This window comes from Cygnus atratus, chromosome 4 (genome assembly GCF_013377495.2).
Source record: "Cygnus atratus isolate AKBS03 ecotype Queensland, Australia chromosome 4, CAtr_DNAZoo_HiC_assembly, whole genome shotgun sequence".
NCBI lineage: Eukaryota > Metazoa > Chordata > Aves > Anseriformes > Anatidae > Cygnus > Cygnus atratus.
The window spans coordinates 37,244,860-37,272,014 of record NC_066365.1 but is presented as its reverse complement, the minus strand read 5'-3'; the positions used below and the strand labels follow the sequence as shown (position 1 = coordinate 37,272,014).

The 27,155-nt window shown below is 43.9% G+C and overlaps 1 protein-coding gene across 1 annotated transcript in view; it reads right to left on the bottom strand.

Moving 5' to 3' along the window:
- The window catches only part of MAML3 (mastermind like transcriptional coactivator 3), a 222,428-nt gene that overhangs the window by 58,831 nt on the left and 136,442 nt on the right, over positions 1 to 27,155 (bottom strand). The window contains exon 2 of the mRNA XM_035551599.2: positions 23,643 to 25,139. Within this exon, the coding sequence (XP_035407492.1) occupies positions 23,643 to 25,139 (1,497 nt within the window). The remainder of the gene's footprint in view (positions 1 to 23,642; positions 25,140 to 27,155) is intronic.

Sequence of the window (27,155 nt, the reverse complement as noted above, 5' to 3'; positions counted from 1 at the left end):
TGTATAAGGTGGTTTAGAAATTGGTAGGAAAGAACCACAATATATTAAATTTTCCAGGTTTCAGAAGTTACTGCTGTAGCTGCAACTCTTTTTAACCCTGTCAAATTCAGCTGGCTGACGTCTACATAAGAGTTGAGCCACTTCTCTCAGAGATATTCATGCTGTGACATGGACCTGCCAACCAGTTCTGTATCATGGATGCTGGAGCCAGTTTCCAGTTCCTCCCTCGAGGTGTTACAGATGGGGTCCCCTTCCCTCTCATCACGCAACCACCCCACTACAGGCAAGTAGACCTCATTTGCTTTTCCAAAAGCCTTGGGCTATTCCCCCACAGAAGGTAACTCCGACAGGAAAGTGAAGATCATACTGTAGGTTACACTACTTCTGTCCCCCTTGCTTGACGCAGGGAGCACGAAGAAATCAGAGCAGATGCTTTATCGGTAACATTTCTGAAGTGCTCTAATGAATCTGACCTCACGGTGAAGCTTTAAAAGTGTAGTGGCGTGTCAACGTAAACAGCTAAAACTAGTGTCAAGTCAAGTGGTAACACGGCCACCGCTGTTTTTACAAGCATCGTGTACTTAGCAGATAAAAATGAGCATCCTATCAAAGCCTTCCGCCAGGCGCCCTTATCACCAGCGAGAGGAAACAATGCCCCCGTACGATCGGTGTGACTCCGTGCCAGTGATAGGGAGCCCAATTTCTTACAAGCTGTCCATTAGGATGATGAAGAGACTAATAACCACCACACACGGGTTTTTATCTTTTCTTTTTCTTCTTGTTGGTCCAATGGCAACTGCTAATAGCTTTCCAGGGCTCCTTTAAATACACAGAACTAATTACTCTGCACAATGACACCACGGCTTACAGACAACTAATTATGTCATGGAGGGGTTTCTTAACATGCACATTTATTTGCACAGGGCCACGTCTAACGTGCGGCAAATTTATTCAGTCTTTATGCTATCAGCTGGTACCAAAATAACGCTGAACACACAGCAGATCCAGATTGCAGAACTTTAGCAGGCAAGCTCTCCCAGGAGGCTAAAAAGCAACACATGGAGCACGCATATTACCGAACATGTGTAGCGGTGCCGCTGCTAGCCTCCTGCGCATTTAATATAGCACCATGGCACAGACTGAAACTGTTGTGTAAATAAAGCGCGGCTTTTCTTCGCCCGTGTTTGCTATATGTTGAGCAGGCAATCACTACTTGCTATGCCTTATGCCCTGACAACATGCCTTGATAGAGGAATAATGGAAATCCTTGTCCAAAAAAGCACAGAAGCGAACAGATGGACAACATAAAAGACAAGATACACTGGGAAACTGTTCCACCACTATGAGAAGAAGAAAGAGAGAAGTTAAGTGGCTCGCTGTGTGCCGTGCGACCAGCTGTGTTACCGGCTGGAAGCAAACTTAGGGTTTCCGGACACCTACTCCCTTACTAGACAGAGGACAGTGTCAAACTGAGACCAACTTTTTTGTTTTAAATACACTTTGCAGACAGATATCTAACCGACAAGACAGGATTATACCAAATTATTCAAAGTGGATGTGATTGAATGCCTTTTTGAGCTCCTGAAAATCTAAAAGGGCTTTGTTCTTTAAAGCAAGATGCTGGGTGACATAAATTTTTAAGGTGTGCAGCCCTTCCTCCCACCCCCTACATAAAAAGCAATTTAAAGCATTAGATTTGCAAGCATTTCTGGACAGCCACGTTATATGGGCAGCAACTTTCTCTCCTCAGAGAGGATATCCTGAAAGGATGTAGCAAGGACACCTCTCCACATACACTCATAATGATCCTTAGCATTAAGCAGAGTTATATGCATAACAAGCAGCATATATCTTGTTAAGCATGTCTGAGTGACAGATGAACTGATATAAGAGGGCACAGTACCGTATTTGGAGCTATTAGCTGACTGTCTGGTCAAAATATCTGTGTAGAAATGTGGGCCTAATTATACCTGTATTCAACTCTCATCCACCTATCAAGCACACCTACACCTGTACAAAGAACTTTAAACTTGCTGTTTCAAGCAACTGAGTCATAAGAAAATGGGAGCCTTTACAAAACAGGCTTCAGAACTTCATTTAGGATGCAGGCCGCTGTTTTCTGCAATTCCCCTCTACACAAGAGGATGTTTTTACAGAAAGAGAGCTGAATCACGGATGGCAAGCCCGCTGCAAAACCGCAGCAGGAAGAGGAGACAGGTAGTTTCCTCAGTGACCAGGCTGACCTTGACTCGCAACACCAAGATAAAAGCTGCAGTGCTTGGTCTCCCGCTACGATCTTATAGAGGAAGGTCACTTGGTTAGGTCTCTCACTGCAGAAGCAGACAGCTTTAGCAGTCACACACACACAAAGAGGGCTCCCCCCTTTACAAGAACCATTAGAAGATGACAAGATACGCACAAAGATCTCCAACACAGAAACTGAGGGGAAAATGGTATGAAAGAGCTGAAGGACAAGCACGTGCGATGCCCTCTGTCCCTCCCGTAGCCCTGCAGCACGGTACCACAGAGAGGGCCGCACGCCACAGCTCACGTCAGCAGAGCAGAGGCTTTTGGACTGTCGGCTGAGCAGTCCTGCAGCAGGTTTTGGATTTATTAATTAGGCAGGAGGCTCCTCAACAAACCTGTTGAGAATTGTTTTGTGTTAGGCATAAAGAGGCCACGTGGGGTCCGCACTGAGGGTATCATTGCTCACCTTGGTGTTGTACTGCCCAGCTTCGGGTCAGTGCCAGGTGACAACAGGAAAGGAACAGAAGCAGCACAAATGGTCCATTTCCCTTAAGGGTGGACAAACAACTTCATTAAAGTGAGGATAAACATACCAACCCCGAAAAAGAGCTTCTGCTCAGAACCACCTCCTCTTTAAGCCTCTGATTTTCAGCTCAATTTAAAGGAAACTATATGTACCTCCATGCCAAGCGTGCCCATGACCTAGTTACCATTTCCCATGGGAAACCCTGAGGTCTCTCATAGCATTTTTCTTACCCTTATGTTAGGGTATAGCATCATTTAGTATCACGACTTTTAAGTTTTGTGTTTTTTCCCATCTGCCTATTGTTGCAGGTGCCAGGTTCAAGCTTTCCCTTGCTAAATAACACTTATCTTTAAACACAAAAAATAAGATTCTTACAGAAGTTGGAACGCTAGGACCTGAGCCCTTCCAAAGAAGACACCAGATATCCATGCTAAAATGTGGGCTGGAAAACCTGGATTGTGCCCTGCAGCTCAAACCACGGTGCCCACTCATCAGCCCTTCTGAGCCCCAGGAGCAAGCAGAAGCCACCTGGAGGTTTAGCACCTAAGTCAAATGAAAGTTTCAAATGAAACCATGTTGCCTGCATTCCCAAAACCAACGGCACCACACAGAATAAAAACGAGGAGAATTAGCGGTTTCACAGTCTGGTGTCAGACCCCGTTCTCAGTTTTACAGTGTTGGTAGCAAGAAGGCATACATCCCTTCTGGCCTTTCCTGTTGTGGTCACTCAGGTAGCAATTCGTACAATGTTGATTTTCAGTTCTCTGGGGTGAATACAGGATTCACACATGTATTTCTCCCTCCAAGAAAGCAAATGTAGAGGACACAGTCCAAGTGGTCCATAACGAAAACGAAAAGCTTTTGCTTTCTGGCATGTTGAAGGCTGAAAGGAGGACGGGCTGGCGGTGCCTCCACATGTGCAGGTGCCCCAAATGGGTGCAGGGACCCACGTTCGGGTCACAAGGCAGCACTGAGGGATGTCAAAACTGCCCAAGAACCCCAGGCAAACATGCCTGCAGGTGAGCAGTGATTTGCCTCTGCCTTCAGGACGCGTGTCTTCAAATTTATTGCCCATGCAAGAGTCCAAAGATAGGTGACACACCACTGCCTCCCTCAAGGAGGAGGGAGGCATCTGTTCACAAAGGCTGCCTGTATCCAAGCCACAGGTCATCTCCTGGGTGCAGCTGGAGCAGGGAAACCAAATCCCCCACAGGATGCAGTTCCACATGGGTGATCAACATATGTGGTGACTATTGACAGGTGGCCTGAAACTTTGGGATTTGTTCCACGTTGTGACTCCTCAGGCTTCAGTACTGCTGGATGCAGACTTGGAGGCTGTGCCTTGTGGGGGCAGCATACGATTTACACAGGGGTGACGAGCCTCGCCTCTCCTCTCCTCTCCTCTCCTCTCACCATCTCTTCAGGGCATTTATGCAGGATTTTTTTTTTTTTTAAACAGACCGCTTGCAATTGATACAGGAGAAAGTAGAGGTCACAGGAAGAGTAAAGACACATAATCTAATTTTCATTTTGTCCATTAATCATGCCCAATTTCAGCCAGCCATTTAACAAGGTGGAATTCAAACGCGATCTCTCCACAGATGAGGGGAAATTCACTCTAATTCATGCTGCTGCTCTGTTCTCCTGATCAGACCACACAGAGCAGCCTCTCTTCCTTACACTGAAAAATGGAATCCCTGTGTCCAGGAAAGCCTACACTCTCCCAAAATCTTTAAGCTAAATTTAAAGCTGTCCAGCTCAAGCCGTTGGTGCTTTGTTTGTGGGGATAGTGTTGTTTTTTTGGGGGGGTGGATTGATGCAAGCCCAAAAGGAAGCTCTGAATTTCAATCCATTTTGATATGAAGTTGTCAATAATGCTACATTTGAGAATATCCTAGCTCACAAATAAGAAAGCCTAGAAATTCCCTGTGTCTGCAGAAGTATAAATTTGAAGACACCTCCTACATGCTCTCAGCTATTTACCAGTCTCCCAGCTTGTCAGGACCAAATTTCCTCTTCCCTATAGCAAGATGATTCTGGAAGTGAAAAAGACATGCAATCATCATAGGCAAGGCCAAGGAGATTGGAGGCATCAGGCCTTGGACATCCACAGATGAGGCAGCAAAAGGCATCTTCCTTCTCAGCTAGGGTTTGATGAGTACTGCAGTATTTGCCACCTCAGAAGACGATGAATTCTAGTCCTTGGCTCATTTATCTATCTCATTTTCATTTAGTTCTTTGCAAAAATTAGCCAGTGTGGAGAGGAAGGAATCAGATCGCTAAGATTTAAGAACGAGCCAAAGCAGCTGCATTGGAAATGAGGGCTAAGGAATCAAAAGGGACTACAGCAAGACACACATCTCAATGCTCACCTCTTTGCTCAACGAGAGGGGAACTGACTTCCACTCTTCATCAGCATGAGAATAATGGAGAGCACAGTAACTCCATATTCAATATTTCATAAGGTTTCCATGTCAGCTGTGCATGCCTCGGTCTCCCATCCATTCGCTGTGCTTTCGTCAGGCAGAGTAAAGGAGCAAAGGCTTAGCCTGGGCTGAGAGGCAGGAGGCCAAGGACATGCACTAACCTGGAGGAAAACCTCCAAACCAAAGAGGGGACATGTCTGAGAAACGCCATCTCTCTCTCTCAAGATGCTCAAGGGCATCATTCAGCAGAAAGTAACGTTTAACACAATTCCTTCACCCCTTCAAGATTTCAAAGAAACAGTGGGATGTTTAAGGAAAGAGGAGTGCCTAAGCACAAAAGTAGCATAAGATCTGAGTATGTCAAAGACTGAGTTGCTGACAAACACTTGATCTATTTCAGAAGGTTCCCGAGCAGTTCTGCTCTGTGACTGACAACACATTTGCTAAGACAGCACTGCTACTCGGGAGCCTTCCTGCTCTACTCAGATGACCAAAAACTGCTGATCTGTTCCAGGGAAAAAAAACCAACCATGTTCTCCAGCTGCAACCCTCTGCTGGTTGCCAATCTTTCTCTAAAAAGTTACACCCTCATTTCCAAGCATATCTAGGTTTCTCTAGTAAGACCACTGATTTAAGCCGAAGTGCCATGGTTCCTAGGTCTCGTCTTTAAGACCCCAGAGGCACAGGAATTTTCCAATACGCCAGTGCTACATCAAGTCCTGATGCAGGCCATGGAGAGGCAGCATTAGGAGCAAAAGCCCCTTTGGCACAACTGTGAGAGAAACAAGGTGACAAGTAGGTGAAATGAAACATTTATTATGTTGGTGGTTTTTTTTTTTTTTTCCATATTCTGACTTTGTCACTGATAATCTCAGAGGCTAACAGACAGTGTCTATGAAAGCAGAAATATGAGAAGAGCAGCAGGGATTATATTTATCTGTCGGTGCTTCTGATGAGACTGACCATGAAGATTCCTTAAGCAAACTGAACGCCTGCTGAAGGTCTTCACAAAATAATATCTTTATGTGATTTAGAACCTGTTTATGAGAACTTATCTTTACATATAAACTCTCCTTGTGGACAAAGCTCAGATGCTGTTGTTGCCACTGTGAATTTGGACTAGATTTAATAAAGCTGTGTTTTAGGAAAAATCTTGTACAGTGTTTGGAATGGGGAAGGAATTAAATAACGCAGTGATAGTGGAGTTTCCAGAAACTGGCCTACCGGGAAATGTTAAAAATATGTAGATATCCAAGTGTCTGATCATTGCAACAGGAATACTGTCCCAAGTACCACACTAAACAACAAGGCAAGACCACTGGACAGAGGCCAGTTGTGGTACAACATTCAGTACAATTGTCCTAAATACTTCATTCTGCTGCTTCTCCTTTCCATCTGAATTGGTCGGATAATGGTTATAATCTTATTTGCTAATTGGTGATTTCGGGTTATCTAGCCATACCCTTTTGCTCCCCGCATCAACAACGAGACTGCAGTTTCCTAAGAAACCTGTTGTCTGTCACAGATATCTACAAATGAGCAAGTGCAGGGCTACAGGAGTCAGCTAGGACTCAAAAACGGCTACGCACTCAAGAAAAAAGGGAATATTACTTTAGCCAGTGCTGTTTCCCTTCTGCAGAAGGGAAGTCTTCTGCTCCCATGACTGCTAAGAAAATCCGAACAAACCAACATAAGGCAAACCCAGGTGACACTCCCAATTTTCAGATATGGTGCTTTACAGCATTTCTGAAGCAGTGGGGGAAAGGAAGTTTCCCTTTGCATGGGGCAAAAAGAGGATGGAAAGCTGACATACCTTTGTCAGGAAGTGGTTTTGTAGCAAGGAGCAAAAGCTCCAGCCACTGCAGCAGCTGTACCTGCCTGCCCGGGCTGAGGTAGGAATAAAGCTGCCCCAGAGCACACCCTCTGCACACAACAGCATGCAGCCAGCAGTGATCACACAGTGGAAGGCGAGGCAGCAGACACCGCCCTATGCATTGTCCCTTCAGCATCACCATCCTCTTCGGCTACGCCAACGCAGCCACTTGCGGGGCCGATGCTGTAGAGAGGAGAGAGCGCTCTTGTCTGGATGGGTTTTGAAAGAGCAAAGTGATGGACACGCAGAGAAACACTTTTTAAAAGATGAAGTGGGAATGAGGGCTCCAACCTGCACTTTCTGTAGGATTTGGGGGCATCACTGCCCTTTAGGGAACTTCCCTTGGAGAACACAGTAGTGTGAACCGAGATGCTGTACCTAGGGCCCAGAGAATGGGATGAGAACAGATGAATTGGCTCCACTCTTACGACTCTATTAAAATTCATTTTTAGCACTCCAACCAGAAGTACTGTGAAATACTGTCGAAGACCTTCTTCGACATGAACATCGATAAACAATTACATACAACAATTAAAATTATTTTCACAACGCCATTACTGAGCAACCTGTCCATATTACAAACAGCTTTATCAGGAGCTGAAACAAAATACATTTCACAAAGGAAAAACCTGTTCAGAGATCACAAGGGCAGGGCAAGTATCATGTAGTGTTTTTTGTTCACGTGCTTGATCCAAAAGAAGCAACAGAGAGCTAAAATCTTGGCTGTTTGGTCTGATTTTTGCCATGTGTGTGTGTTTAGTGAATTGGATATTGCAAGGAACCCTAGGGTGTGCAACACCTTCTCTGCTAATACACTTTTATATTCTGAAAGGAATTCTCAACAACATGAAATAGTGCTCTTCAATCTGCAATAGAAGCTCCCAATCTCTGAGTTTTAAACTGTTAGTGATCGATCACTTGCAACAAATATAATGTGGCTACTCTGCTAACAGACTGAATTTTAAATATCCACAATGGCTGTTCGCCTGTCTGTGCAGAAATTACCATCTCTGTGCTCCTGCTTCCAGCGACAACGTCAAAAACAAAGTACAAGTGGACTGATTCCTAGTTAAGTATTTTAATGAGTTTCATCTTTTCTCCCATCATACATTATTCTAAGTAAGAGAATGTAACTCTAGGTACAAGGGGAAAAAAAAAGCAGCAGATTACGCAACACAAAAGCAGAGAAAGATATAAATTTAATACCACCACCATTTGAATGCAAAATGCAAAGAGAAACAACAAGAAACACTCAAGCTCGTTTCTAAAAGAAGGAATAAAATCCAAATTGTTTCCAAAAACTTACGTAAAAAAAAAAATGATGTGTGCCTTTTAAGTAAATAAAAGAGTTCACTTTTGGAGTGATTGAGATACCTTAATTTTGTCCTAATCTTATTTTTGTAGATTAAATCCAGATACTACGGTGACAAGTGCTTTAGATGTTATTGTATATGCAACAGAAAAAATAGGACAGAGCCCCATTCCTGACCACTAATCATCCAATACAAAACATGTGCATACACTTTGAAGAATAACAACAAGAAATTCTTCAGACCCCTGTCTACCTTCTGCAACTGAGCCAGGAGATTTCCATCCAAAATAAGCTTTTTTTTTGTTCTTCTTAACTCATATGTTGCTTTTAGACCAAGATATGTGCTTTTTTCTGTACCCAAATCCTTCCTTTGTAGTAAAATAAAAGTAAATATAAAAAGAAACATTATAAAAATGCTCAAAATGTCTTCTGTTGACACTTGTTATAACCAGGATTGTCTTGCTGTGTAAAAAAAATCAAGCCCACCCGAATGCCACCAAGACATCCAAAACTGCACCCCAAAAAACGACGGTCCTGTCCTAGTGATTTCTGTGTCCATTTTTCCAAGCACTGATATCGATATTGAGTACATCTGAAGACGTGACCTACTTTCCTTCAGAAAATGACTAAGAAAGATCACATTGCTAAGTATCTTTTAAAACCCTAAGAAAGAGGGAAAAATAAAAATTACATACAGTAGGGCAGAGAGGTGAGCTGGGGCAAGGTAGAGGCAGTTTGTGAGAAAACGCAAAAAACCCTTGGTTTTTATTACTGCCTGCCTGCAACTTCGTGTTTTTAAGGAGGGCACAGCATTTATGTAACAAGCGTTTCGCTCGCTTGATGCCAAGCCATGCCTGCGTGCTACTAGGCAGGGAAATAGTTATGTCACAAGTTTCTCCCTGGAAGACAAATGTGCCTTTGCACTGCGCTCGACCCCATGAAATGGTCCCGCGCTGCTCCTAGCGGAGTCACACCTTATCCCTGAGCCCACCCAACCGCCCAAGCCTTGCTAAACGTGCTCGGTTCCCCGGTCAGACTCCGTGGGTCGGATTCTCCTGCACAGGACAGGGCAGGATCTCGCTGCTGCCAAGACTGCAAGCCCCAAACGCAACACGAGGAAGAAGCAAACTGCCCTGTTTCCAGAGCTAAGGCAAGCTCCACATGCTAATTCTCTGCTAAGCCAAAGCATGCGGCTTTGACTTCCTAACCTCAGGATGTTATCTGGCTCCAGTATAGGATTACCCTTAGCTCCGTACGTCTGTCCTTACAGCAGGGTCACTGTCATGCCATATGCCACTTGGACAACCTTTATTCCTTCTAGATTTTTTTTTTTTTTAAATCACAGTGTTCATCTGGAAAGGCTTGGATTCCCTTGGCTTTCAAAATCTGCTTTGCATTGCTAACACATGGGGCTGTAGGCAAAGTTGCATTAGAGAGACAGGGAAAGACAGAAAGATATACTAAAAACCTGTTAAGATATAAAATGCCTTCGGGGCGCTCTTCTCTTAAACATTAACAAATAGAGAAGGTTTATTCAACATCCATTTACCAAACAGAAGACCCAGTTCTTTTCTGAAGTGACTTCTGCAAAACTTTGCTGACTTCAGCGAGTGTGCCTGAGTTACACCAGCGTAACCAGAGAGAAGCAGACCTTGAAGGAGCACATCAGGCCCTGCAGGGAAGTCAGAGCAGGGCAGACAGTCGCAGCGTTAGGACACACAAGGTGTCCCGGTAGGTTGGTACAGCAGGAAAAAGCTCCCGCAAAAGTCACGGACAATTAATTCTGCCTCTCTCCCCTCCAGTGCTGCGGTACAAGGAAGGGTCATCAGTCTCCAAATTGTCACACTCTCAGCAGAGCAACAAAAAGAAGAAGATCAGGAATCCGAAGGAATGACTGAAATGGCTGTCCCATGATTGATGGCCAGCCTTCTGGGACATTAAAATGGTTTTATACTCATACAATACCTTTTGTCCCAGAAGAACCCGAGCAGCTTTCTGAACGATACACCGATCTTGCATGAAGTCCTCTGAAGGAAGACAGAGAAAACCCCATCCACAAGCATGACAGAGTGACAGCGAGGGGCAGCAGCGGTGCTGCAGGGGCCAGAAGAGCAGGGAGCACTGATGGGAGGTTCGGGTCCCTTCCCAGGGGTTCAACCAGCCTGGGGCCTGACTGTATAGCCACAGGGTTGGGAATCTCAGGAGAAAAGAGATGGAGCCTGATAATGCAGCCAGTGAGGACCGATATGGTTCTTCCCCATGCCCAGATGAGCAACCCAGCCCAAGTAGCTGATCAGAAGCTGTCTGATGACACCCCCCCAAAAAGCAACTTTTTGGTTCACAGAATGGAAAATTCCAAGCATGAAGGGCGGTAAGAAAAAACGCTCGATGACTTAAGGGGTTGACTTAAGCATAGAGAAACCGCCAAAAGAGAAAAGCGTGAAAAAAGCCCTTCGTGGCCTGCTTCAAAAATCAAACCACACACATGAAACAAGTAGAAACTCTCCACAGCCCTTCAGAGGAAATAAGCAAGAACAGCAGCATTGCATTGAAACTGCAAGGGGGATTCAGGGCACTTTCCTTCTGCAGCTCAACACAACAGGACTTCTTCCATCAGCTGGAGAACGAGCAAGCCTCAGCAGAACGTAGAGTTTGGACTCAAGATGAAGATGCCAAGGCAAAGAGCCCATCTCTCAGAAAACCCCCACGATTCCAGGCCTCACATCCACACTGCACGAGCACCTGGGGTAAATGCTCAGCTAAGCATCAGCTGCTTGAAACCACCCTTAAGAGCTCATCCTCCTGAGCCTCCTGGATTTCCCCGTCTCCCCCCAGCCTGATACTGAGAGGTCTTTTCCAGCCTAAATGATCCTTACGGCCTGGCTACGGCCACACACTTCTCCCTGCCGGGAGGGTAAGATACAAATGGCAGAGGCTACCGGTTGACCTCATTGCCAGATAAAATCCATTATGCGTGATTAAAACTTAACAAAATGCAATCACATTAAAAATGACTATCATGAAGTGCACCATGATTTACTGACTAAATGAATGAGAAATTTATCTGAATAAAATAGTCCCAGCCCTGCTGCATTGGCAAGGCATGATAAATTGCTGATTGTGAGGGGATCGGCGCTTGCTGTTGGATGACATGCACGCATTGATTGTTCCTAACAACGCTAATTAGCATAATGGCATCTCCACATGTATTACAGAAAGTTTCTTCTTAGCAAGCAAAAATTATTTCAAGCCTTCAGGTCCCAAACTGCAAGGCATAAAGATGGAAAGAAAGGATTTACAAGCTGCCTCGCTGGCCTTTATTATGCAGATGAAAGGTCCAGCCCACTGGATCTTACTTAATCTTGAAGAGATGGGAACAACATTCAAGAGAGCTCTGGCATTGTGCTATTAAGCCGTGATCACAGTGGGCTGTTTTTTACGTAGCAGTGATCTAATTTTGTGAGGCCAGAAAAAGCCTTTGAAAAAGATGAATCTAATCCTAAAGAACTAGAAAAAAAAACCACACATTTCTTCAATTTCATTAACACAGGGGGCAGGCCGTGCAATCCTTGCGTAAGCGCTCCCATTGACTAGGGCTGTGTAGGTGAGAAAGCGCTCGCCAAGTTGAAAAGGCAACGCACGGTCTATTAATAGGAAAATAAAAGGGGTGCAAGAGGTAAAGAAAATGAAGGCGAGAGAGAGACCACGTGATTCTCAATTAATTGAAAATCAATCGCAATAACCTGCATTTTTGGCTTTGAAAAAAATCTGTGAGGTGATAAAAGACCGCCTTAAAAACAATGCGGTGCCCCACGGCTCAGCATCCTCAGCAGGACTTGGATGTCAGGGCTGCTTAGGAGGATTTTCCAAATGGCCGCGCTTCATCCAGAGGAACGTGCTCTTTGGGAGCGTGAACGAAAGCTCATTTGTCTACATCAATGCTCTGCACTTTGTTGACACAGTACGCTGTGCCCAGAGCAGAGGTCCTGAGCAGGAGGAGAGGAAAGCAGAGCCCTAATCTGCAATGCTGGAGCACGCACAAAGGTCTTGGTCACAGTGCTGGGAGGTCTCTCGAGGTCTCCTGACATTCCAGCAAACTGTGAGCCCGTCTGTAGGTGACACCCATGTCCCTTCAGCAGTACCCTCGCAGCACACCCTGTGTGCGACCAGAGTCAGGGACTGCTTTTTTGTGGTTTTAGCTCCCATTGGAGCACTGGGAAGCACCAAGGATGCCAACCCCGTGCAAACCAGGTGCAGGAACTGGGCGAGTGCAAACAGAAACTTCTGCTTCAGCAAACCCAGAGACCTCTCTCATCTCTGAAATCTCCAGGTGAAATTCAGAGCTTCCTCTGCCCGAGGCATGCAGGCTGCCTGGTACCGTCCTGCACACCTGCCTAATGACCCCCACATGGTAACATGAAATGAAGGAGGTAAATACCACCCCAGAACAACCACGTACATTAAATTTTACTATACATCCATATGCACGCTATGTACTTTGTGACATACATATTAACTATACCAGAAATGTCTTGAAAGGCCTTAAATATTTCTGTTTTACACATCACTTTGTGGGAGCAGTGAAGCTATCTTCAAACGATGAGAACAGTTTCACGCCACGTGAAGGGCGAGAGAAGGTATCATTAACACAACTTAAAAGTCACAACAAAAATCACTTGAAATTATTTTTCCATCTATAAGAATATTAGGGCTTATAAAACTAATTTACTGCCAGAAGCAAAACCTCAGGGTGTGGGAAACTACATGCCACTAGCGATTCAACAATAGAAAACTCCTACGCACATTTTTTTTTTTTTGTTTCAGCCATCTACAATAAGGGTATACTACAAGCAATCTTAATCCAGCAGGGCTGCTCCATAGTTTTGAACGTTAAAGTCCTGGTTGAGATGGATTAGTGGGCAGATTGAAGGTGGAGCGGCCAGATCTATCACACGGATGGTGCCACCACATTAGCGAGATTATATCTGAGATCCCCCAGTCCTTCATCTGTCTCATGACTGGTTAAAAAAACATTTAATATGACAACAAATATTTCATCCTATTTCCATCAGCCAGAGGTACACAGGCCACACAAAGCCATGGTGTCTTCAGTTATTTCCTGTACGCTGTGACAATACCAAAAAACAGCGCCGTGCTATTAAGCAGACAAGAAGGGGAGGCAGAGAAGCAGAAGCTGAATGAGGGGAAACAGAGGGCAAGCTTGAGGGGGGAGGTTAGAGGGAGAGAGAGAAAAATGGCTCGTGGAGTAGCAGGGGAAGAGGAAAGGAACAAATGTAATATAGGGCAGATCTTAAAAAAAAACCTGCCGGACTCAGAGGGAGAGAAGTACACACTGGAAAAATAATTCCCTAGACCGTGCCTATTGGGCAATCTCGTGAATTTTCCTTTCTCTAGGCAATACTATGTACCAAAAGCAATTTAAAATGCAGATTCTTTTGAGAACGTTAACTCTCAAGCCTGTAAGGAAAGTCACAGCAGATGAGGAGGCATCTTCTCAGGGCAGACCTTAAACGCTTTCTAGGCTGACCCTTTGAAAATCTTTTTGTTTCTCTTTTTTCTCTCCAAAATAGCATAAGTTTCTCCAAATAGCATAAGGAAACAAACGACAGGTTACAGGTATGCCACTACTTTTAAAAACCTGAGATTTTAGCTAGTGGGGAAGAACTTGGCAGAGCAGATTTTACAGAAGGCTGCTAGCATGAGCAGCCAAAGACTGAGATTCTGGAGCGAGGATTAGACTTTAATATTGCACAAGTGTGAAACAGAAGTGAAAAAGAGAGAGGTAAAACATTAAAACATGATTTTGTGACAGTGCTGCTGGACGTGGGCTTGCTTTCTTACGAGATACTTGACCTTGCCTCGACAGCTCCCACTCTTACTGCAGAGCAAGAGTTGCTAACAAGCTCCCACTGGGTGTAAATGAGCAAGCCACCTGTTGGCAAGATGTGTTGACACAGGATGGGTGCTTTCTTCACAACGTGTAAGATAGGCTTGCAGGCTGGTACATGCAAAGTGTTCTTCACACACAGGGAAAGAAGCTAACTAAGGGCAGGAGGACCCAAGAATACATGTATGCAAGCACGACACGAGGACGAAGAACCGAGGAGCCAACAGACTGGCTTCTCTCCATAGTAACAAAGTTGGCTGTCCCGGACTTAATGCTGAGCTGCTGAACAATAACATAGCAAGGGCAGGTTTCCCACTGCCCATGAGGAATGAAATCTTTGCTGAGAGCGCAGATGCCACATTCTTTAGCAAATGAGATGCATCAGCTGGGATTTGGCAGAACCTCCTGAACGCAGGCCTCCAAATCTGCACTCTTAACCACTTACTGGGACTATCTTTCAAGAGGTATTACACAATTTCGGACTGCTAACGGGCTGAAAGCCATGAATTGCAGTAAACAAAGATGAGTGACAATGAGCCACCAAAGCTCAGCCGATTACTTTTCTTCTCAAAAGTATTATTTGGACCTAAGCTCCTAGCTGGAACATTAATCGGTATTTACTGATGTCCTCCTCCTCAGGCAAAAGAGCTGAACTTTATTCATGTGTTTGGATAAACAGCCTGCTTCGGCATCACTGGGAACACTTAAGGAGCCCGGGGATTATGGTACAGCAGGGAGCTGTATCTTTCTGGCAGCGCTCAGCCTCCCGTACAATATCCGTATGTTTTAGCTTCTCTTCCTGCATCCTTTTTCATCTTCTGCCACTTCTTGCAGCTTCCAGAGTAGCGCAGATAGTTGTGGACAACTTCAATTGTGGCATTTCTGATTTTTGAGCACTTCACTGTGTTACCCAAAACGAAGCTGTCAGCGCGTGTAATCGGGAGGGATGGCAGTGGTGTCATCCCCTGCTCCCCAGCCGGCCTGATGCTCAGCCTCAGGAGCTCCCCAGCCCTCCTCGCAGCGCCTTTCCTGAGAGCAGAGCTATGGGCAAAGGGAAGGAGCCTACACAGCATGGAAAAAAACAAGGCAGGCTGAAACGTGGAGAAAAAAAAAAAAAAGAACAGGATGGAGCTTGTTTTTAAGGTAACCACAATCTATTAATAGTTCAAAATAGGCTTTTTAATTACAGGATACCCTGTAACCTCTGAACCCTTATTGATCCATCGTGTGATAAACAGTTTTGCTTGCTGCAAGCTCCTTAAGAGGCAGGCACTGCCACAGAGTCAGACAGCAGGGACAGGGGTCCCTGAAAAAAAAAGCAGGCTGGGAGACCACCGTCTGTGGCAGGGAGCAGAAACCAAAGGAAACGCACGCGGCAGAGTCCTCCCATCCCTCCTGCAGCAAAGGGAGCGCAGGGGACGGTACTGCTTACTCGAGAGCCGTTCTGGTCAGAAGAATCTCTCTGTGCAAAGTGAATCTCTTCTTCTGATACTAACAAAAAATCTACAAGTTTGCTTGGAATAAAAGCTCAGTTCATATAGACCCCTACTGTGGGATGGAGATGGAAAGAGAGATGGAAAGAGAAAGAAAGAGAGAGTTAATTTTAAATCCAGTTTCCAGTTTTCTTTACAAAGGCTGGGAAAGACGAGGACAATGTACTCACACTGAAGAACAAACTCCAGACTATCTGGAAGAGGCTTTCCTATAGCAAAGGAATTTACTAACAGTTTGTTCCCTGCCAGACAGCGGAGTCCAAAGGCAGTTTTGAATTTAACAACAGCGGAGAGACACAAAATGACCCTCGGGCGTGGAAGCATGGGTCAGGGTGGAAATGCAGGCTGAAGGCAGTGCAGGTAACCCCTTACAATCAGCGCAGCGAGCTCTAAGCGTCCAGCTCTCACCGATGTAAAACTCGCCGCCACATGCCTAATGAAGACTGATCACTTCTTTATTTATAAATGGATCTTTACAGATGGTAGTGGGGAAAAAAAAAAGACACTTTAAATGGTTCTTCTGTGGAAAGATGGTAGGTTTCGGTACCTTCAGAGCCCAAACACAACAGCCAAAGCAAGCAGAAGGCCATTGTGAAGCACAGTACAGCGCGTTTGCTGCCGCTCACAGCTGGCTTATTTGCAAGGTATCGCCCTCCTGAATTACCCGCTGCACAGGAAATGGGCGGACAGCTGTGAACAGCCCCTGGCCTTCCAGCAAAGCCCTTTCTATTCCCAAATTAGTGACAAGGCTTGTCTGCCTGCCACTACCGGCGAGGGAAAGCCAGCCACCCACCTCAGCGGCGGTTAGCGTTAGAAGGAAGAAGAGATCTTCCTCGTGCTCCTGGCATGGAGACGAAGTGGAAGCCTCCCTAGACCCGCGGCTGTACTGTTAAATCTGGCCAGGAGCTGGTGATGATTTTATTACTCCTGTTAACTGCAACGTCTAATAAAGCCACTACACACAGAAACGCGTGCACAGCTTCCTTGTTGGTGGCAGATGAAGCCGTTTATAAACACGCTCTTCTTTGTGCCGAGCAATTACTTCACCCGCGTCCTCGCCGCCAACAGCCGCTTGGAACCAATGTGATTTGTTCCTGCGAGGTGTCTTTTCTAAAAGGGCTGCGTGACACGTGCTAGAAATACAAACACGGCTAAGGAGAAGCTTCCAAGAAAGAGGTTTAGACTGGTGGATCGTGGGGGAGGACAAAAAGAGCAGGGGAGGGGGAGAAGGGGTGGAGAAGAGATGGACACCATGACCTTAGCTGTCTGGCTGGGCAGCATGAGAACAGGTGACACTGAACCAAGGGTAAGGAAAATTGTAAGTATTACATTACCTTGCAATGTTACTGTAAGATTTTACATATTTTCCTTTAAGTTTCACTTCCTTGAGTCAAGGTGGTATAGGAGAACCAAAGCTTTACTTTAAAAAGTGTATCTGTCCTGTATGGGTAAAGAACAGTAGGAAAACAAGAATCCTAACAGTTTGGAAAACTGGAAGACAATTGCTACAACCACCCTCAATATGTATTATTTGAAAGAGCTCATGATTTTAAAGCAATTTTAGAATTTCTGAATAGGTCGGACCAGCATTGTTATAGGGCACAAACCGACTTTTTAGAGACATTCGGATTTATATATTCATGAAAGTAAACATAGGAATACAGACTCCTCTAAAATAAAGGTCTAGTAAATATTTCTGAGATGTTGAGAAGCTAGCTGGCAAACCTGGGAATTATGGAAGGAAAATAAAAATAAATGAATGAGAAGTACTGTGTAAGTCTAGTCTCCAGGAAAACGTAAAGTTAGGGACCGTCACAGTCTTAGAGAAATGACACAAGGACAAATATTGTTTAACAAAGTAGACACTTTTGTATTGTTTAACACTAAGTAGACAACGTGACCTGCGCAGGATGGAAACCTAACTCTTTAGACTTTGGATGAAAGAGATGAAGAGTTAGAGAGGCTTGTGAGCAGCAAGAAATGGATTGTGGCTGGTATTGCTGAAAGCATGTGGAATGGGTTACAAGACTGGAAAACTTAAATTGATGATGACAACTTGCCCTCTAAGAAAAAAGTAGCAAAAAAGAAGCAGGAGGGGGTAGCACGTTAAGTAAAAATAATACTGGCTATCGACATTTCAAAATCACTATGCTTTGAGATTACAGTTGTAGCTAATGAAACTTATGGAGTGTTGGTTGGCACATGTTGTATCATCAGACTTACAAGCCTAGCTGAACAACAGAGCAAACTGCTCTTTAGCTGCAATCCAGATTGTGTAGGAGTAAGTAATATGCTATTCTGCTAACTTCAAAGTAGAGGACATTAAATATACTCCTTGTACAGTCAGAAATACACAATTTCTTCTTCTAGAAGTAAGGTAGGACAACTTATTTATGGACAAGAATAACTCATGCTCTCAGTCTTCAAGAAACTAGACCAGAAGCCAATCACACAGCAACGTATTTTAACAAATCTTGGAAAAGTGTAGAAATTTTTAAGAATTGAAGACTTGCCACTACAATTGTGATATTCAAAATGAGGAAAAGGTTGGTTATTCTGACACGTCTCCAGCAAAAACAATGGAACAACTTCTTTCAGCTCTCTATCAGCAGTGACTCAGAGGATAAAATAGGAATACCAGTCAGCATGGTTTCAGGAAAGTAGGTTTCACCAGAGAGAGCCATGGTTTTCTTACGGTAAGATTATTAATTCAGTTGGGACATGGGAGCAGTGCAGTTATACTTTGATTTTACAAGGCTTAGACTAGAGAAAAACTTGGTATTAGAGAAAAACACTAGGTATACGGAATGAACAAACTGTGTATTAGGTTAAAAAGTACATACTCACAGGTCTCGAAAGACAGTTAATGAGGAAATATCAGCAAGCTAAAGGTTTTTTGTTTGCTTGTTTGTTTTTAGGATTGTGCCGTGGAGATCTGATCTTAGTCAAATACTGTCCAACATTTGTTTCTTGTGATTTCTGCTAATATGACCTCCTTCACAAGAAGATGGGCAAATGATACTGGAAAGCTAAGTACTAGAAGGCCAGGCTAGCCTTTATAAATTGCCTGGTGAGATGGCAAGAATCCACTTGCTCTCATTTCCATTACCCTTCTGTCCTTAAGAATCTATGGGAGACTGACTTCTAGGGAGCAAATTTTGGCATTTATAAAAGGCAGGCACTGCATTTGAACTCCAGTGCAAATCTTTTGAAGAAAACAATGTTTATAAGTCAAACACAGCAAAGACAGGCATTCACTGTGTCTCTGTTAGTTCTTCAGCAAGTGATCCTCAAAGTGTCAGTCATTATTTCCATTCCAGCCTGTTTCCCCTAAAATCTAGTAAGACAGTTCTGTTTCTGCTACACTTTCATACAGTGAATACAGATCTGTAGACTTTCTTCTTTACTTTCAGGTAGGCTTAAAAAAAAAAAACCACAAAACCCAGAACATCAACAATCTCTTTTTCTCACTATCCCAAAGATAACCTTCAGGAAAGTAGAAAATCTCTTTTACTATTCCAGCAAGAAACACGCCTTTTCACTTGGAAAAGACAAAGACTATTACATTTCAGAAATGTTCTCTGGACACAGATCTCCCTTTATCCTTCACTTGCAAAAACAGACTGAGCAGATGACACTTCTTCAATTTATAAGACTAAAACAAAAGACAGAAAAGAGAATTTGAAGGTAGTTCTACCAGTATGGTGTCACTTCTCCTCTTCATTCACATCCCTCCAATTTCAAGCAACATAACTAGTGGTTTCAATAAGAACGATAATTGCAGCATCCTCACAGTCGCATGCAGGCAAAGAGCTGCAGTCTAGTTTTATTTTTCTTACACCCACAGAGAATTCTGTTTTGTTTCGACCTCTCATTACTCTCCCTCCCTCACTTGGCTCCAAACATCAAATTCTCTCTCAGCCATTCAACATCTATTCCATTTGGCTCTTACCATTATGCATACATATTGAACAGCAGGAACCAAGAACATGCACAATTAATGATTCTGAATTTTTCCAAAGAAAATGTTTTCACTTTTCCCCAATTTGAAATTACTTTTGGTTTAAGAAAGAAAGAAAGAAAGAAAGAAAAAAGACTACCATTAAACCTTACAAATACCTTCAAAAACTAAATGGAACATTTTAGGTTAAACAAAGGTCTAAATTTTTAGAGAGAAGGTTGTTTTAGGCTTGCTTTTATTTCTTAAATCACATACAAGTCTAAGAAAGCCCCTGTTCCATCTTGGTGTGAAACCAGTTTCTTTCACTATCACACAGGAAGCACAGAACAGCAGAAGACCTCTAGTCCTCAGATACCTTAGAAGTTACCAGCCCCAGGGAAAATCTGTGCTGATGCCTGTAGCCCCAGCTAAGCAAGAATGCAAGAAGCACCCAGGAAAAGGATGAGGCTAAGGGGCAACACCTGCCGCCTCCTCACAAGCTAATATCCAGTTCTAGGGCAGATTAGGGTATGTGGGCAGGGCTAGGAGTGGGGATTTCCAAGCACAAGCCTGACCAAGTGGAGAAAAGTAGGGCACGAGGGAACACCGGTAGCAGGACGGAGACCTGCTGAGCACAGATGGGTCAGGACCTGAATACGGATTTTACGGTCAGTCCCACAAAAGTGGTCTGAATTACCTTCTGCCTAACGCTGTAAAAATCCCCTCCTTAAAAATCCAAACCAGTATCTGTTTTGTGGCAGAAGAGAGGAATACCCCACCCAGTGCTCCTTTGAGGAGAACAGCCTGTAGGATAAAATCGAGGCGCTCGCATTGCGGGGCGTATGCTTTGATCAGCTTCGGCGCAGAGGAGGTACAAGCACCAGCACCGGTCCTGGTTCATGTGGTGAAGCGAAGGACTACCACCTCTGACAGGAATAGTTTCAGTGCTGGCATTGCAGAAAGCCTTCAGAGAAATTCCACTTTTACTGGACGCTGGTTTTGCCTGTGAGGCTGGTCAGTGAGCACTCTGCCTGTCCAGACACCGAGCTAAATAGCTTCCTCTCCAGCTGCTCACCTTTCCTTACAAGAGCACCTGGCTCAGCAACCCCAGGACACAAACCCCACCACGAGTCACTCACGGACACTTTCACAGGACAGCCACAGGCTAGTGATCTCCACAGCGTGTCTGCAAGGTCCCAGCTGAACTGACAAAATGGCGTCTCTCTGAAGTATGCTACGTGATCGTAGCCATGACTGCACTCTGCTCATTAATAGCAGAACGGCCAAAATGGATGCAGGTTTAATTAATGTATGTTGTGCATGTGCATACAAACACACAATGCCAGCCATGCTCGGATTTTGCAGAACACAGAAAATAAGACCAGGCACTGTCTTTCATACATGCCTGATGTTCCCTAAATCACCTTTTGGGTCCTGAGCATTTCCCTGCAGTAGTCACCTGACAGAAAAACACAGTCAGTGCTAACCATACCATAGAATAGCTGGAACTTTTTTTCCCCTTGAATGCCATTTGTTAAATCCTCATGATTATTTAACACACACGCTCTTTTACAATTCTATGTCAAAGACCAAAACTACAATGAAAGCAGAAACGATAAACTCACTGAAAGATACATTCCCCTTACGCTCAGAAATGTGTTTTAAACTGAAGGGTTCAATCTCCTTCTTTTCCATACACGATCTGGCAACTCTGACCGTCCACATCCTGCAGCTAGTAGTGGAATCAGATAATCTGCATCAGTCTGGATTCAATGCAAGAATATCAACACATCTTTTTACCACCTTTGCAAAACCAATCAGTTTCTACCAAGCACATCTCACAACAATAAAGCATTCCAATTTTCCAGAGAAATGCTTTTTGGGGAAGCAGGAAGGGAAGGAATGAAGAAATACTTTATAGTTAGAAATCCATTTTTTCAACTTTCCTTACCAAACAAAATCCCTTCTGGGTAGACAAGTGGGTTTCACAAGTAGTGAAGGGACCTTACTACATCTACATGCAAGCAAGAGGCTCCTTCATCCCAACTGGGTCACTAAATGTGAACTGCACATATTATATAACAAAATGGGGTTTTGTCTTATATTTCTTCTTTACGAGAAAGAGAAATGACTTAATATCTGGTCTTGGCTTTGGAAGAAAGTCTAGTTTTATCCAAACATCTAGTTTTTTTCTACATTAAAAAAAAGGAACTGAGTGAGATTAGATATATGAAATCTCAACTTCCTGTTCACTCTGCAGAACTGCAGGGAGATAGTTACATGAATTTCTCAACTTATGAAATGGAGGGGATGAGATTAACTCTTTCACATAAGCAGTTCCTCCTCTCAACTGTTTGATGATCTTTGACTTCAACAGATTTAACAAAAACAAAGAAAAGAAACTATAAAGCATTAGACAGCCTGGCCAAACATTACATGCCTCTCAATTACAACCTGACAAATCTGTAGCTCAGATTACAGTGAGTTTTATGTCATTATCACAGCATTTCTCTAGATAAGTCGTCACAAAAGGAAGAGGGTTCAGACTGGCGATTTCTAAAGCAGTAGGCAAGCCGAATTAAAATAGAAATATGAACCTTTGAGCTGTCACAACACATCCTGAACCATAAACACAAGGGTTTTGCAATTCATTTCAAATAATATGAGATGGCCTCTGACCTGGCAAAGCTCCTGCTCCTCCTATTGGTAGATTCCCAAACTCTATGGCCTGAAGAAATGACATTTTTTTTCTGTATTTCTACATGCATTACAGTGTGAGTCACAGTTAAACCATGCTCAGAAGGAAGTACTCCTTGTAGGTGGCGTGGAAACAGCTGAATTCGTAAAATGATGTTACACTAAAACTATCAACCAACAACTCTATTAGTGTACTATTATATCAGAATTCCTGACATGTTTTGGTGGCACATAACTTCTGCGAAGGCATCACCTACTTTGTGAACTGATTATTAACTTTAATTCTTTTTAAAAAACCTTAAAACAACATTCAGAAGATTTATTCTCTAGCTTCTCCATTACACCAGTGTGCAGATCTTTACAGAGCCTGCTCAAGAATACCCAGATGACCTAGGTGGCGATAAGGCTGCTTGGTGTTACTATAACCATTATTCAAACCAATTATTAACTCATTCCAAACTATTCCACAAGCCTAGCAGCTGCTACACCAGAGGTTACCATGGAATACAAGCGAGACAGATGCCAAGTTAGCTTCTTGATGAAAGGAAGTCAGAAGACTCTACAGATTTACAACATTATAATACTCGAGGTTGCTGAAGACTTCTTGAAAGTCCTGAAATAAATCATCTAATTTCAGGCATGGTTCAAGAACCACTAAAAGCATTCAGTTATGTTTACTTCTTCCAATGGAAACCAAAGACATTAAGCACCCAAAATGCCCTTCCCTTTGTCACCTGAGCCAAAATGCCAAATACACTGTTTAAAGCCAGCTAGATCCTCACCCCGAGAGGAAAGGGCCAACCACTCCATCTTTGTGTTATAATGGTAACTATACTGTGGAAACTAAGCTATACAGTGGTTTGGGATCCAAAATCATCAAATCTTATGTAACAAGAAAAGGAAACAAACTCCCCAAGGAGGAAAGTAACTTCAGAACCAAAGCTTTCCAAAGTGGCCCTATGCACTCATCAGTAGAAGCACAGGGAAAGAGTGCCGGTTCAGAAAAACGGTCATTTAACATTTCTTAAATATAACGCAACATCATTTCAGTCATTTCACAAAAATGATCAAGCTCCAATAGCACATGAAAATCCAAGAAGCACCTGCAATGACATTCCATACTTTCCAGAAGAAAGAAGATGAGGAGACCATACAAAGAGTTATTAAACCTTAATATTAGACAGTTTTTGGTTCTCCGCATATCGCATATTCACACTTACCTGACCGAGGGAAGGAAGTGTTGCATATGCCATGGGCTGGTTCATCATTCCTTTCTGCTTCATGATGAGCATGCGTTTCTGTTCCTCACTCAGGTGTGCCATCTGAGCTTGCATCTGGGGCTGCTGGGACTGCTGCTGCTGTATGTATGGCATCATGGGGTTCTTGCTGGGATTTGCCATTGGTGGGGTCATCCTCTGGCTCAGCTCAGCATTGAAGTGGGTCAGAGGTTTGGTGTTGCCATAAGAAAGCATATTGGGCTGTTTGCTTAACGAGTTTGTGCCCAGGTTATTTGGCTGCTGATTGATCATATTCATGTGATTCTGAGGGAGGTAGTTATTAATTGTGGTCTTCTGTGGATTGTTTGCCATAGGAGGCACTATTGGGTTTTGGTTGTTAAAGGCTTGGGGATACATCATTGGACTATTTGGTTTGTCTGCACTGAAAGGTCCTCCATACGGACTAGATGGAGGGCCGACAGGTGACCAACTTGAGGCTTGATTTGGATGCTGCTGCTGCTGCTGCTGTTTCTGCTGCATGAGCTTGGCTCTTTGCTGCTGCTGTGCAGCCATTTGCTTGAGCTGCTCAGCCGGAGACAAGTCCGTAGTTGGCATATTCACAGGCCCAGGCCCTGATCCTGCCACAGTTGCTGCTGCTGGATTCATAAGATAGCCATTTCCAGATCGCGTCTGAGTTTGGCCTGGCGTGAGGGCCTGGTTGGGAGTTTGAGGTGATTGAACAACACAGTTTGCTGGTGAGCCTGCCTGGATTGGAGCTGGTGGAGCGCTGGATACGGAAGTTATACTAGAGGCTGTGGAAACATTTGAGAACGGAGGACCAGAAGACGAAGGCCTCACCTGGGGAGATCCTAATGGAACATGAGCAAATGGGGAATGAGATGGATCACTTTTAACACTTGCACTCTCTTGAGTCTCTGTGGCAGGCCTGGGGAATTCTGGCTCCTTCTTCTCTTCAAAGTCTTCATTGAACAAATCCTGTATGTCATCTTCTGGAACAGTGTTCGCTAGTTCATCTATTAGCTCCTGCCACTCCTGATCATTCAGATTAATGTCCGAGAAAAGCTTATTCTGATTTGAAAGAGATGTTTCTGAAGTATCTATGCAGGTAGGGTCATCCAAAGGCTCTTGCTTTAGCTCCTTGTTCTGCAGGATGTTAAAACCATCGTCTAGCTCATTGCAACCATTAACAGGGAGCTTTATCTCCGAAAGCCCGCCGTTTTTACCCAAGTCTTCTAGCCCACTACCGTGAGTTCCACTGTTCTGCAAGGGCAGGGACGCTTTCATGTCAAGCTGGTGAAGAGGAGAAGCAGCAGGCAAAGGCAAATTATTAGGCAAGCTGTTGATTGCCTCGATGCCTGGTACATCCTTCCGTATCCGCTTGCTGGTTGGAGAAAAGCTGCCATCACAAACTCCATTCTGCTGCTCTCCATTGATAGGTGAACGTGCGCCTTCCAACTTCCTTTTCACTGTCTCTTGAAGCTTAAAAGAAAACAAGAGAAAAAAATATTAACCAGTTGCAGAGACAAAAAATACTGCTGATGAGCCTTGTGACAGGTGCTTGTCACTAAGACGACTAGAGACAGCAAATTTTAAAAACTAATTAGGAAGTTTCTTTGATTTCATTTTTACGCCTTGATCAATTTGAGAAGACAGATTAAAACAAAACAAACAAACAAACAAACAACAAACCAACACCCCCCCCAAACCCCAACACACCCTGGCCTTGAACAGGAGAGTACAGACCCACAGTCACAGAACTGTAAAACATGTCTGTACACTCCAAACTACCCAAATTTTAGAGAACAAATGGAGTATTCCAACTTTTTGGTGCCTAATACAGTCATGAAACTTTTGCTTTCACAAAACACCCAGTAATGTCTTCTGACAGTTTGACTCCTTTAAAGAGTCTTAAATTAGATGTTTAAAAAATTAATCACTAGAATTTACTATTTACTCTGAAAATCTTTTTTTTTTTTTTTTAAATTTCTATAAGTTTTTTGAAAAATACCTGCAATACAACTGATTGACTACTCGTATTGAAACGTGTTGTTGACACTAAAATTTTTGGAGAAAATTCATTAACATCGTTTCATTTGATTAGTTCTCTGTTCTTTGGCTGCAAACATATTGAGAATCAGTTTTAAATGAGGAAAAAAATATATCTACTCTAAAAAATAGCAGGCAGTTTGCACGATGCTAACGCAATCAAATCACAAAAAAAGGCTAACAAAGAAGAGAAGCTAGGAGCTAACATACAAGAAAAATAACTAATAGAAATGATAACAAAGCAAGACAAGTCCCAGAAAGCAACCAAATTAGCTGTATGAATATTATATAAAATAATGTGTTAATACAAGCTAGGTTAAAAGAAGAACATAATTTAGGTTAAAAGAAGAATACCAAAGCAATGTTACAATCTTCTCCTACCACACCAAAAGTTAAGTTCTCTGCTTATGTACCAGGCTAAAAAAAGCAGTCCTCTTTAGCTAAGACAAGAAACAATAGTGGGGAGGAGAGGAAGCAAAGAGGTCATAGCTCTAGTGAACTCCTTCAGGACACACTTGCATCCTTGATACTAGAACAATAGAGGACAAAAAAAATGAAAGATTTTATCAATTTTTAAAGTATTTTTACTGGTATGAAAATCCCAGACACTCAGCTCCCACCCCTGCCCTAACCTAGGGGTCCTCAACCTTTTTTCTTCCCACAACCCAGATCCCATTTATTTCTCCCATCCCAGAGGGCCTGCTCCCCCCCTTTCATCCCGTGAGTAGAACAATCAAGCAAATCCCTATCTCGTCATCTCATCCCCATTCAGAGGGGGAGTCTGTGAGAAGGCTGCACCCTTCTCTTTCCTCTCGGTCCTGTGTGCACTGTTTGGTGTACGATGCAGAAGGACATGGCCTGTGCACACGTGGCTATGGTCCCAGCTGCGCACGCGCGGGATGCTAAGCTCTGTGCTGGCCCTCTGCAGAGATGTGGCCTTCTTAACAAAGCCACCTTAATCAGAAACTGTGCGAGCACACCGGGCTGCACAGCATGGAGCCTCACAGACAGAGGCATCTCTTTCCCTTCTCTCCATCCCACTGGAGCAGCAACCTCACAGGGCAATTACCACCCATGGGTAGTCTGTGCCAGCTAACAGTGATGTGGAAGGTAAGGCAACACCCGAAGACCAGTGTGAAGGAGAAACATCAAATCCCACATGGAGGCACATAATACTGCTCTCACCTCCTCCGTCCCCTCCCCTAAAGATCTGTGCTAAGCTGAACACCGCTGTACAGCACTGCAGCTCCCTGCTGCTTTTTAACCAGTATCACTGGCGTGTGGCAGAAAACTTCCACCAAGCCCCCGAGCTTGTTTTACTGATCTGTGCCTGGCCCTGGCTCACACCCTGGGGACAAGGAGAGGATGGTGTGGGTGTGGAGCAGTACCACTTCGTGGACAGGAGAGCAGAGTCGCTTCCGAGTTCCCTTTCTGCAGAACAAGGGAAGA